Source organism: Sceloporus occidentalis, unplaced genomic scaffold (genome assembly GCF_023333645.1).
Source record: "Sceloporus occidentalis isolate IW3139 unplaced genomic scaffold, rSceOcc1.0.p SCAF_35, whole genome shotgun sequence".
NCBI classification, from domain to species: Eukaryota; Metazoa; Chordata; class Lepidosauria; order Squamata; family Phrynosomatidae; genus Sceloporus; species Sceloporus occidentalis.
The window spans coordinates 4,064,468-4,078,431 of NW_028317015.1; the positions used below are offsets into that span (position 1 = coordinate 4,064,468).

Sequence of the window (13,964 nt, forward strand, 5' to 3'; positions counted from 1 at the left end):
GCTGCAGCGTAATAAGTTCCATCACAAATGTTCTAGCCAAAGCCTACTGCGACCCTCCCCCCCAAAAAACTCAATAAAGCTAGATTTCTTTAAATCAACTCCAGACTGTATGTTCCATTTATCCAGATACTTTGTACATTTAATAAACATGGCTGAATTCACTGAACATTGAGGACATGTAATTAGGCTGTACCCGACCACAAGAGATTTCAATTTATGCAAGTTCCAGCTCACATATTTACCTCGCAATCCCAGAGTGATGTGAAATGACATGTCAATCATCAAACCCTCTCCTATAGTAAAAACAATATATGTTACTTTTTCAAAATAAATAAAAAATAGAGGACCCCCAGAAAATGTATTAATGAACTTTAGGGTAAATTAGTTAACTTGGTTCTGGGGTATATAGGAGTCCAGCAATATGCCCAACCCATACTCAATGTGATGAGGTGGTCTAAATGATCTTATGCAGAGCCTCCCTCTCCCTGCTTCATCTGTCCAGTGGGATGTGGTGTGTGGTATATACCATATTTGCTCAATTATAAGATGACCCTGATTATAAGACGACCCACCAAAATTTGAATATTAATTTAGGAAAAATAGAAAAAGCCTGAATATAAGACTTTCCTTTTTACTAGTTTTACTAGTAAATATTAATTCACATGTAAACGATTTTTTTCATATTTAATAAAAACTATGATTGATAAAAAAAAATTCTCTGCCTCAGGCTTGCCACTCTGCCCCCCAGATATGCCTTATACCCCCCTACATGTCACTCTGACTTCCAGGTATGCCTCTTGGCCCCCTATTTGCCACTCTGCCCCCCAGTTTTGCCTTATACCCCCTATATGCCACTCTTCTTCCCAGATATGGCTTTTAACTCCCCTATATGCCACTCTTCCCCCCAGATATGCTTTATACACCTCTATATGCCACTCTACCGCCCATATATATGCCTCTTGACCTCCTATTTGCCACTCTGCCCCCCCAGATTTGCCTTATACCCCCTATATGCCACTCTGCCTCACAGATATGGCTTTTAACTCCCTTATATGCCACTCTGTACTCTGCACACATTGCACAGATCTCATCTGGCTGCCGGAGAGGAGAATCCGGTTCCTCTCCAGCGCTGCGGGGGATCTGGATCTTAGACTTGTAGTCAGACGTCTATTTGAGGTCTGATTAGAAGATGACCTAGAATGTAAGAAGATGGTTATTTTTCAGAGCATTTGCATCTGAAAAAAACCTTGTCTTATAATCAAGCAAATACGGTATATAACCCATCCATGACCCAATCTCTAGGGCGCCTTAATCAGTGGGACTAAGGCTGGTTGGGGAGATCCATGATTTCCTTGTCTAACCTGCCCTAAATGAAATGTTGAGGTGAAGGGAGGTGTGTCATAAGGGTGGATATTGAAAATGAACCCCTACTTGGCCCTCAAAGGGTAAAAGCCATGGGAAAAAAAAAATCCCTTTCTATAGTTGAGCTCGAATAAAGGCCTCTCAAAAAATAAAATAAAAAAATGCACATCAAATCATATATATATATATATATATATAAAAATGTATTTGAGTTCCATCATGCAACATTCCAATTGCTTTACAAAAAGCGTTTTTGCGTTACAAAAATGTAGTCACTAATATTTTTTGTTTTTTTGTATAGTAGATCTCTTACATACACAAGACACAAGTCTTCCACAGCAGAATATGCAATACCTTTATTGAGTAATTTTGAGATTACACATTTTATGCAGGTTAGATAAATAAATGTCATGTAATTTTGTGAAAAAAATTTACTTTGTTCCTACAAGGTTAAATAATAATAATTTCCTAATTTCTAAATTTCTTCATTTAGGTTAGGGTTTTTTTCCATGATAAATTGTTCCAAAAAAGCACATCTTCTACCCAATCACATAACACAAAAGAAAATTGGTGACCCTTCTGTGTTTTTTAATACAATAATTGCATTCAGATTGATGTGATGGTTTATTTACTCTTTAAAATAGGCAATTTCTAAAGATATAGGTAAACACCCCATTTCTGTTCTGTAAAAGTGATTTCTTGTTAAAATATTTTAAAATGATCTCCGTTTCAAATTTAGAGTAAATTTTCTTACTTAAAATTCTATAATCTAGATAAAAAATTGCTTTCTTTCTGCTTTCTCATTATTGCCATGTGAGTCTATATGACCTGATTATATAGTTTAACATTTCAGCATCCAGAGTTAGTATGAAGCGTAGGAAGGTATTAAGTCGTTAGTATGTAATTTTTTTTTACTAATAAGAACATGTGGTCCTTATATGATGTGTTTTGATTTAATAAAGCAGTCCTCTAAATATCTCGAACTTTCCGAGCCAGGACGAAAAAGCTTGAGTCATGGTCACAAAGCCTATACTGGTCTTTGTCATATGGCCTGGGGATAACCTCCAGGTCTATAATAGCATAACCTGCTTCAGTGATGGCATTTCTCAAAAATTCCTCAGATAATGACAAACAAGAAAACCACTTCCCCCCCAGGTAGTAAGTTGTACAATTTAGAATCTCAGTAATAATTAAATGCCCCCCTATTTTTAACAACGATGAGATGTTTTTAAGGACGTCCCGATAGGTGTCAAGATCTTTGCAAGCACATTCTAGACAACCGAGGGTCATTACACAATCAACCTGTGGCAAAACCAAAGGATGCAATGGTTTGCTTTTTGTGACATCACATTTCACAGTTCTTTTCACTGTATTTCTTAGTTTCTCTCTCTTCTCTTCCACAGTTGTTCTATAAAAAGAAAGGAAAAATATATATTTGTATTATTCTACAATTCTTTCCTTTTTGTTTTAACAACAGAGGTAAGCAGTTAGGCAAAAGCGGCTATGCATTTATCAGCTACCCTAATTGTCTAATGGTAACATATCTTTTGACTGTTTTTTTAATGTTTTCTATCTGGTGATTTCCATTTAACCTGTAAGTGTGCTTTATTCTGTGTGACAATATTATATTATAAATGTCATTCTATTTCGTCCTTTAAGGAGTAAAGTGTCTTATTGCCTCTTTCTGAGTTAATTCCACATAGAAATGTGTGCCTCCCCATTTCTGCTGCTAACCTACAACTTTAAAAATCAAGAAATGGATTGCTAGTGCCCCCTGGTCCAGATATGCCCATTCTTGGTTTTTGTACAATTCCAAAACTTCCTCTAGATCCCATGGGCTTCGTGGTGTAACAATATACTGTAAAAAGTGTCTTCATCTCCAAAACTAAGCCTCTAAGTGCAGGGGCATAAATAGAAACTGCAAGGCGTTTTGGGAAAATTGCCCCAGGGCCCCCAAGCATCATCACCTTTGCCCCAAACAGCTTATCAGTGCCCCCAAACAGCCTGCCTGCTCCAACTTTGCTCTAGCTTGTCAGTGCCCCCAAACAGCTTATCTGTGCCATCTTTGCACCCAAACAGCTTGTCTTTGCCATTATTGTCCCTTTCCTCCAACATACACTATGTCACACATATGTAAACACACTTACACAAATTTACACATACTTACACTCACACACACTCATTCCACATACGCCAGGCTAACATACATTCCATTCCACACCACTTACACATCTATGCTCACACATATGTGTACATCCACATCCATGGCCACATACACCTATATAGACATCCATGCTCACATACATACACTTCCTTACCTCTCCTGCAGATTTTGGTCCACTGCTTGCACAGAGTGTTGTGTTTCTCTCCGTACCAGTTACAAAATTGGTTATAAAGGTCGGAAAGGCCCCTCCTCAGCAATTTTAAACCGGTAATGAGAGAGATAGAAACAAGGGGTTGCAGGGGTCACCGGGTCCCTACAAAGGCCGGCACCGTCACAGTTGCAACTACTGCGACCCCTGTTGTTACACCACTGTCTGAGTGGCATGCGTCCTCCCTACATTTGTCAATTTGAAAGAGGTTTTAAACTTTGGAAAAAGTGAATACATTGTGAATTTCTACTGATCAAGAAACATGATTGAAATGTATACATTGTTATATCTGTGGTCATTTCTGCTTTAATTTAATACATAATCAATGAAATGTGTGCTAATTAATATTCTACACAGAGAGAGTTGTGCATAAAATGTGCTTCTGGTGCATACAAAGCTGATATCCTTCCGTAAGAATATAGCTTTTCAGACCATCCCAAGGTGGTTTAGCCCATGTGCTATACGTGACCCATGTAAAACTTTGTTGTGTGCAGGTGTGTGCTTAGATTTATGGTTATCAGGAGACTCAGTTATAGAATAGAAGGGATGATTCTGAGCTTTCACAGTTTATTGGAATTCCCTCTGTGCTTTATGGCAGTAAACGTCTGTTAAATGTTAAAGAAGCAGCTTTTCAGCTCTTAAAGTCTACATTAGTCGTATAACTAGTTACTATTTGTATAGCTATTCCAAGTACTCTAAAGCAATTGTTTTCTATTCTAGATAATTTAATCAGGCCTTATTATAGCTTGATGTTGCAGTGGCTCATGAGGTTTATTTGGGTTTGGATATTGGAACAGTTGAATGGATAAGGAAATAGCCTTTGAGCTATATTTCCACTCTTTTTAATTTGTGCAGATTACCATTCAAAATCAAATGCTGTCCATTAAAAATAATATCAAATGGATCAGAAATACAGTGTAGACTTTGTTAATCTTAATGAAATACCTTTATTGGTGCACAGAGGCCACTTATCAGCAACCATCACTCCTGTGTTCCAATAGCAGGTTGTGTTCTTTAATTCAAGTTTAAGTTTAAAAGGCTTGTCATTAGAAAACTCTTCTGCAATTATGTTACAGCTAGAAATTTTTTTTGACACAATACACTGACACACACTTATGCTAACATTGCACGCTAACATCCCCAACATACGCTAACACCAGTCACTCATGCTAAAATCATACACTAACATACATACACCACCATATGCTGACACATGTTAACCATACACTAACACATACTCTAACATCATAAAGCAACACCAAACACATGCTAACTGTATACACTAGACTTGGGCACCAGCCAACTCTTTGTGTTCGTCTTTGTGGGGAAAAAAATATTCGCATTCCACAAATATTCGCCTGTTCCTGTGTTCGGTTTGGGCGAATATTCATGTTCATTCTACATGTTCGTTTTGCCGTTTTTGTAAGAAGGGGTTAATATGGGGTTAACACGGTACGCACTACGCAGCAGCTTTGGCGCCAGGATTTTAAAGGTCTGTACGAGCAACTCTATTGGTCACCGGAAGGAGGCCTCCTCTGCCATCAACCAATGAAGTGCACCTGCCCCCTGCTGGCGACTCTATTGCGACTCTATTGGACCTTTAACTCCTGAAGCCAAAACTAGGCCTGGGGAGACCATTGGTCTCCCCGCTCCAGGAGTTAAGGGTCCGTACTAGCGACTCTATTGGTCGACGGCAGGGAGCTCCTCTGGCAGTTGCACTTTATTGGTTGATGGTATTCATTGGTTGATGGCATTGGTTAATATCCTGTTCTTCCAGCTTTCTCTCTCCCTATCACATTGCTCCTCCCTCTTCCTCTTACCTTTCGCATGGCTTTTTTCTTCGGTGCACCTCCTATTTTTTTAGCGAGCTCCCAGTCTTTTTTACATAAAACCGCTTGCCGCTCATCAGTAGGACTGCAAGCAAAGAGCCTGGACCTCATTGGCTCAGCATTGCCCCCCCCCCGATATAGGTTCCCCAGGCAGCTGCCTGGGTTGCTCAACCCTATCTGGATCCTGTATCAGTACCTAACTACCTGCTCCCCTGACCTCAAAACTTCTGGAACATTTAGTCTTCTATAACCTGACCCACTTTCTTCTAACTCTCTGCTTAGCTCTTTCTAATTAGGTTTTCAACCCCAACACTGACAGCCCTTACCAAATTTACATATGATGCCATGGCTGTTAAAACAATTTCCGAATTATGAGATTTTTGTCAAACTCACATTTTTGCCAACTTGCAAGCTCTCTTTAATAAATAAACCTCTCTGATTTGTTTTTATAAAGTACTTAGTAACTACTTCCGGGATTCCCATTACCTGGTATTCCCTACATTGTTCTGTCAAACTCTCCCCTATTTAATTTAACTTTAAATGCTCACTAAACACTTGTTCAGAGAAGCAGATGTAAGATATAATTTGCTAAAAACTTGCACTGGAATCACTTTTTATACATATACCCCATGTATAATATAAATATTCAATAATGTGTTATTCTAAAAGCCATACCCTTTGCCTTCCATCTCACAAACTTGTTTTATAACGCCTGTCCAGTCAAAGGTTCCTGGATCATTCCTCAGCGCACCCTCATAGTATTCTCGATTACGGTCTGTATAGTCAGCACCAATGATTTCTTTAAAGGATTCACAAGCTGACAGGTCCTGGTAAATGGTGGGTCCATGGCCAATGTCAATCAGAACTTCTCCCTTCACACCACCTACAGATTGATCGGAATAATACATTTTTCAGTATTTCCCGATACTAAAGGTCATACGAGACATACAGTTTCTGTATTTATGATAAATAAGGAGAAGTAAAGGATCAAAATGGAAATGCATACAGAATAAGAATTGTAGAATGCATATTAGAAATAAGAGTGGTAATAAAGTCATATGTATAAAAACGGTATTCTTAGAAAAAATCTGTCCTATGTTTTTACAAATTGGGAATGGACTGATTACCCCAGGGAATAGACATCCCCAGAACTGGACTGGCTACCCCAGGGAATAGACATCCCCAGATCTGGACTGGCTACCCCAGGGAATAGACATCCCCAGACCTGGACTGGCTACCCCATAGACATCCCCAGATCTGGACTGGCTACCCCATAGACATCCCCAGACCTGGACTGGCTACCCCAGGGAATAGACATCCCCAGATCTGGACTGGCTACCCCATAGACATCCCCAGATCTGGACTGGCTACCCCCGGGAACAGACATCCCCAGACCTGGACTGGCTACTCCAGGGAATAGACATCCCCAGATCTGGACTGGCTACCCCATAGACATCCCCAGATCTGGACTGGCTACCCCCGGGAATAGACATCCCCAGACCTGGACTGGCTATCTGGCACACAGGACAAATGCTTCGTGGGCCGCTGGCCAGCAGTCTCACACACTCACTTGATCTGTCCCCCAGTGGCAGATCCGGTGGTATCCAACCACATGCTTCATGAGCAGAAAAACATAGACTGCGGGTGTGCATTTCCAGCCAATGGTCGCAATTACATTATCAGGCAGCAACTGGCCTAAAAGCGCCAGGGCTGCTTAATCATCACCAGTCTAAGGGCACTCTCTGCAACAAGTATTAAAATCATATTTAAATATCGGTACTGGCAACGTTTGTATATGTACGTTTTGGGTCCTTCACTGTGAGCACCCTTCTGGTCTAATACTGAGTGAACAACCCAAGCAGTGCAAAACACCCTGAAGGACAGTAAAGTTAAGGCAGGGGGACATTCCCTTGGTCAATTACAGCGTATGTTTTAGTTACTTTCTTGCTTTTTTCTCTTGGGCTTGATCCTTCTTCTCTTTAATGCAGATAGTTCTGTTACCTCGTTCCTGCACCAGTGTGGCACACTCATCATGGAACATGACCACAAAGACACTGCATGTTCTTCTGTACAGCAGTTTTTTATTAGTTTTTTTTAAAATAATTGTGGATATAATGGTATTCATTTTTGCAAAATTTTCCTGACAGTTGGTTAAGTGAATGGCGAGGGGTAGGAAGGGATAATTTATGGGAAACGGTTCAAATGAGACGAAGAAGAGTAAGAGTTAAAAGAATAGCAAATACTGGATAGGGAAAGTATGTGTGAGCTGTTGTTGGCCACAGTCCGTCTCTGATTGCAACATTCTCTTATATCAGATTTTGGCTTAACTTCTCAATAGATTCTAATGAATATCTAACCATGCCACCCAAGCTTAAAACATTTAGAATTTGAAAGAAATTATCGTTTGGATAAAATAGTTTTATAAAATGCATAACATAATAATGTATAATTTTGCAAAATAGATGCAGATTAGCAATTGCGCTAAAGGGTTGTACTTCTTTATATGTAAACATTTTAAAAAATGCATTAACCTAATGACTGGTCAAAGTCCAGATTCCAAATATATGATTCTGTGCATGTCTATATGCTGTTTCTAATATAAGCTATATGGGCACACGAAGATGAACAGAAACCATGAACTAAGCTAATAATTCACATAGGTATGTTTTAGTTAAAATTATCAGTGTATTAGATTTCTGCAGATCATTATGTAAGTGATTACTGACGCAGTTCTTTCTTTCTTTTTCTTTTTTTCTTTCTTTATTCTTTCTTTCTTTCACCTACAGAAGAGCTCTATATTTCAAGAAAACACTATCACAAGTCTTAAGAGCACCGATACTTTTTCAATAGGAAAGCTGATTCTACAATTTGTACTTACGAGTTGTAAAAGCCTCATGAAGCTTCCTCAGTGCAAAGTCTAGAAAGCCATCTGTTACCAAAATCCCCTTTTTTGGATCATAATACGTATCTAAATATCCTCTAGGACTAAATAGATCCTGATATATTTCTTTGCCTGTGAATTCTCCGTCCATTATGTTGGTTAGTTGGCAAGGACAATGTGCAAGGACAACTCTTGTGTCTGCTTTAGTCCCTTGTAGGGAGTGGCGAAGCTATAAGTTAAGTTATAATCGCAAAGACATGTTCTTTCTATATGAAAAAGAGTTGGCATTTTATCAAATATTTTGGGAACAAGAAACTGTAGTGCGCAGAGATATTGAATTGCTAATCTGGGTTTCATGTTTGTAACCCTTTGTTTGCAGATTATCTGCAGAATATTAATTCAAACTAGAATGATTTGGTTAATTGATGCTGGAATAGCCACAGAGAACAAATTTAACCCATACACAGCTCTCCAAACATATGGCGGGCCATAGGGTTCATCGCTAAATAAACACTTACTATGACAATAACCATTTCACTAGGAGGGGAAAGGCACTTGGCACACATATATCAAAAGACAATATGTAAAGAAATGGACAGTGAACATTGTTCAGTTTTCACCAGAACGGGGCAGTGACAAAATTTAGATATAATCTCTAAAACAATATCATGTTCCATATTCCCGATTTGAACAAACGTGTCCCTTCCAAGAAATCTATATTGCAATAAATTAAAACCCCAAAAAACAAAGTGCATTTCTTGACATTTGTGCAGTTTGCTTGAAAAGGAACTCTCGTGAAAACTACAGTTTCAAAAGTATTTTGCATTTTTGTTTGCTTAAAAACTGCTCTAGTTTGTTGTATAATATAATGTTTTCAGATACCTGCATATTAGTCATATTATGTTTTTATAGCCCAATCTGCCATACAGACACCATAAATCTTTATCTTACTTCCTTGTGGTAAACAATAAAATGTCTTGTTTGTAATCACCCAGTCTGATTCCCTGACTAATGAAAGTTTATTTTAACACAATACTGACAGCAATGACAGCCTTCAGGTCTTCAGATAAAGAACATTTATTGGAGCAAAATATATATATATACGATGTCAAAAACAGAGTATTGCAGAGTATGCGGTGATACCTTTTTTTATTGGATTAACATAATATTTAAAAGACAAGCTTTCGAGAGTTAACCTCCCTTCATCAGGTCCGAAGCAATACTGATCAACATGATAGAGGTTAGAACTTAAAACAAGTGATGGTATTAGAGGGGGGGGTTGAGTGGGGTGTCATAAATAATAGGTCTGGAGGTGAGAAATGCAGAGAGGTAGAGAGATAACCCAGGGACAGAACAACTAAACCTAGGAAACCAATAACCACAGTAAAACATCAAAGATAATAACAGCAATTAGACCACTTGTTCTAACCTCTATCATGTTGATCCTTAGGATGTTGGACCCATCAATCTCAGCCATAACCATCAATGAGACCAGCCCCTGTTTTTTGGCTACTTCTACCTATTAGTCATTGATATATACCCTCCTACATACAGCCCCCCCCCACACACTTTACCTCACCAACAAGTGCCAAAACGGCTTTTAGTGGGGCCAAAACGGCTTGGAATGCTACCGGCTACACGTGGCTCCAAATGGACAAGTCATGAAGAGTTTTCTGAATGCTTGCAGTTCGCTTTCAGCAGTTTCATTGGGATCTGCCCTCGTTATCGTTGATTCGTATTGTACGAAAATTAATGCACAAGTCCATTAAGGACTATTTTCTATATCTGACACTGTTGTCCAAAGGCTATCAGTGGTCCCCTGAATCCCACTGATTCCAAAGTCAACCACTGTTTAGATAACAACATTTATTCATTATACTGAGGGTGCTAGAGAGCTGGCAAACAACGCATGTTTGCAGAGATCAGAGCATCTCACGACCAGGGGTGGCGCTACCTATAGGCAAGGAAGGTGCCCGCCTAGAGCACAGTCCAGCGTGGGGGGCCTATAGTGGACTAAATGAGTAGTCCAGTCCTCTGAAGATAAGGCACCTCCATGTAGATCTGCCGGTGGAGTGGGGCCATTTGGAGAGATCATGGCTCTCTCTCTAACTTGCCCTAAATAAAAGGAGCACAGGGCCTGTTCAGACCTCTGTCTCATTGCTCCCTTGTGAATCTGCCATCTCCGCATATGACCGTCAGTTGAGCGGACATTGGCTAACCCCCGAGATAAATGGAGGCATGCATTGCACAGCAGGGAAGCTGTGTACACCGCAATGGAGCATCGAGACTGAGGCCTTACGCTCCTACCACAGGATCTCAGTAGAGATGAGAAAGAGGAGAAATAGTAATAAAATATAGTGTGCAATCTGGGCACCGGGCAAGCCTATATGTGCAATATGGGTTACAGGGCTGGCCTTTGGGACGTGCAGCCTGTAATTTATGGTTGCAATGTAGGCTCCATCAACACAGAGGGGGTCATGCGTATGATGAGCTCAATGGCTCTGCCCTCAAGGGGGTATACAGGAGCCAAAGGAATGGCAAAATGAGGTTACAAAAATTGTTGCACCAGCCCTGGCCACAACTTGCATGCAGAAGTGGGACAGTGGGGCAGCTATGTGGGACCAGTGTCTGAACATTGTGATTGTCCTATAAAAACCATGACACTTGGAACGTATGCTAACCTCATAAATCCTTGCTAATTTGGTACCATATTGAATGCACAAACTACTGATTCAACTAATCTGTAAATGCTCAAGTTCCCTGTAACATCACACCTGGGCATCTATGCAAGCCTTAAACAGTTACAGCCGTGTGGTGCTATGATTTGGGCCCCAATGCCTATCGTTTCTGTAGTAGAACTTATTGGATTTTTTTATCACAATTAAAACTTTGGCTAATGTGTCTCGCAATGAGAAACAGCTGATGTCCATCCAAGATCATATATGTGGTAAGATTCTAAAGACCCACGTGACACTGCTGTGGAACATTACAAGTTGTGCAACACAGAAAGGTCTGAACATGTTGCAGAAACGAGCAGTTCTTTCTTCTGTCTGTTTCAGTGTTTTTTTCTGGACCAGATTCATATTCTCTATTCTCACCTCATCAGATCCAGAAACTAATGATGCAAATTGGAGATCCTCTAATGAAATTACATATGAAAATTATAATGAGATACAATATGTAAGTAGTGCAGTGGTTTTCATAAAATGGAACATCATAAGACCACACCTTGTTAATATTACTTTAGAAAAAAGGGCAGCATTTACTCTTAGAATATTCTTTAATTACAAGCAAACAGAGGTATATTAAGACAACAAATGTAACATGTCCTCTTAGCAGACAGAGACAGCGGCATTTTCTGGCCTAGGCGGCAGGCCGCAAAAACAAGAGGGGGGCAGCCGTCCTATTTATGCCATGGAGGACCATACAGGACCATACAGGGTGTGGAGGGGGCAACCAGGGGGAACCCATTTGCAAGGTGGACACCACGGAAATTTAAAGTATTTTTTCATTTGATCATAAGTAGATTATGTTAGTTGTGATGACCTCTGTGTCATGAGGAATGTATTGATGCCCTAGCGACTAATAATTTTGTGGTTTGTGTCCCGTTCAGCTCCCTAAATGCCCGCCAGAAGCATGTCCATGTTTACGTGAGGTTTTCTTAGAGGAGTCTGATTTGGGTTGAGCTCAGTAGCTCAGATCAGTGGAAACCTGGGGCTACCAAGTTGAAAAATCTGAAGAAAACCCTCCCAAACCTTCCACCCTGGTCCTAGTTGGCCTTATATTTACTTTATCTTTATTGTTCACTGTACTCACATTTTACACTGGGTTTTGGCTATACATCTCTCCGTCTTTGCAAGATTGGTGATTCTTTCATATGACAAGTATTAAATCAGGTACTGAGTGCAGATATATGTTTTAAAGATAGACTCTAACACTTAGCAGATATATATATATATATAATTGAAAGCTTTAGAAAATGTTCTGGAACATATATTTGTTTGGTTCCGAATGCATCGCCAAAACCCCACAGTGGACCTTGGCAACGTATTCTATCTCAACATTCTTGTTTGTTTAGATTTGAATCTCTAAAGCTTCAGTTGCACAATTCAAGCTGAAATACTTGGCATTTTACTCTTATAGTACTGCCAGCTGCATATTTAGATCAATTCAGGTCATGCTAGGAAAAAGAACAACGCACAGTGGTTTTTAATCAAGAAATTTGAAATGAATAACTTTTTTTGCAGTTCGATCACCGCTAAAAGTCAGACTAACTGATTACAAAACGGAATGAACGTGAGATGGGTTATATCTCCCCAAAAAATGGAAGGATAGGGTACACTCTTGTTCTAGGTGATCTGGTTGTATATATGGATGGGAACAGATTTAGTGCATTTAGCTTTTTTAGGCAGATTTCTCCCAAGATTTTGTGGTTCTCAAGTTGATTCATTACATATAAATGCTATAACATGAATTTCCCATAATTAATGTTGACTAATGCTTGTGCGGAGAACTAAAAGTGTTTACTTACTAGAAAACACAGATAATGCCCATATTGTATTCATTATATAATTACATATTCACCAAGCTTGAAATTTATTCAGAACACTTTCTCCTGTTACGCAATTTGCTTTTATTAGGTATTTGTATTATAATGTATTCAAGTATAATGCATTTTCCCATGTGTTGTATGCAGCAGTGAAGTTACCTTTAATTAACATATTAGCTTAAATAATAACTGTCCGGGGCTATTTGGAAATAAATCAAAGCTACTGTAAATTTCCAGTGTTCCAATACACCTTAGTTGAGCATCAACTATATTTAGACCTATACAGTAAGTGCACTTGCATACTTGGAACATTCTAACGGAATGGACTTATCCTAACTTCTTTGATGTTGGGGCCCCTAAATGGAAGTTAAACTGAAAAATGTGAAAATTTGCAGAGAGATAAGACCAGTTCTAAAGCAAATTAACACCCTCAAAACATGAATCTTGTCGTTAAAACCAGAAGTACGTCTGACAGTTTTGGCCACCATTGCTAATTCATTTTCTCTTCGGCAAATATCCTGGAAGGTTCAAGCAACCAAGTTCAATGCTCTAGCATCCAAGGAACAGACAGCTTACGGAAAATCATGGATTCACGGAGAGGAGACTAATATCAAGATCATAATTCGAGTTGGTACACAAAACAACACAACAGCTAAGATACGAGGGGTAATGTAATAAATAGGAAAGGACATGGAATATTAGATTAGAACAGAAGGGAGACAAGAAATTGGTTAACAAAGAGCCAACCTAAAAAGTAATAACTAATTAGATAGAGTGAAGGCTGGGCTGAAGCAGAGGAGTGAAAATGTGCCATGCCCTAGTAATTAATCTAGTCACTGTGTTCATGCCAACTGCCCCACAACTTGGGGAGTTTGTCCCTGTGGGGTGCGCTGTGCCTCTGTCCTTTTGCAGAAATACACCAAGAAACAAGAATATTGTAGACGGATTTGAGGTGTTTCTGCACCTCTCTC

At 39.4% G+C, this 13,964-nt stretch overlaps 1 protein-coding gene across 1 annotated transcript; it reads right to left on the reverse strand.

Annotated features, from left to right (window-relative positions):
• Positions 1 to 2,331: 2,331 nt before the first annotated feature.
• On the reverse strand, positions 2,332 to 8,595 carry LOC149297992 (indolethylamine N-methyltransferase-like). The gene is made up of 3 exons (XM_089487940.1): positions 8,442 to 8,595; positions 6,239 to 6,446; positions 2,332 to 2,770 (listed from the first exon to the last, which is right to left on the reverse strand). The coding sequence occupies exons 1-3, from the start codon at positions 8,593 to 8,595 to the stop codon at positions 2,332 to 2,334; spliced, it is 801 nt and encodes a 266-aa protein (XP_089344066.1).
• Between the last annotated feature and the right edge of the window lie 5,369 nt (positions 8,596 to 13,964).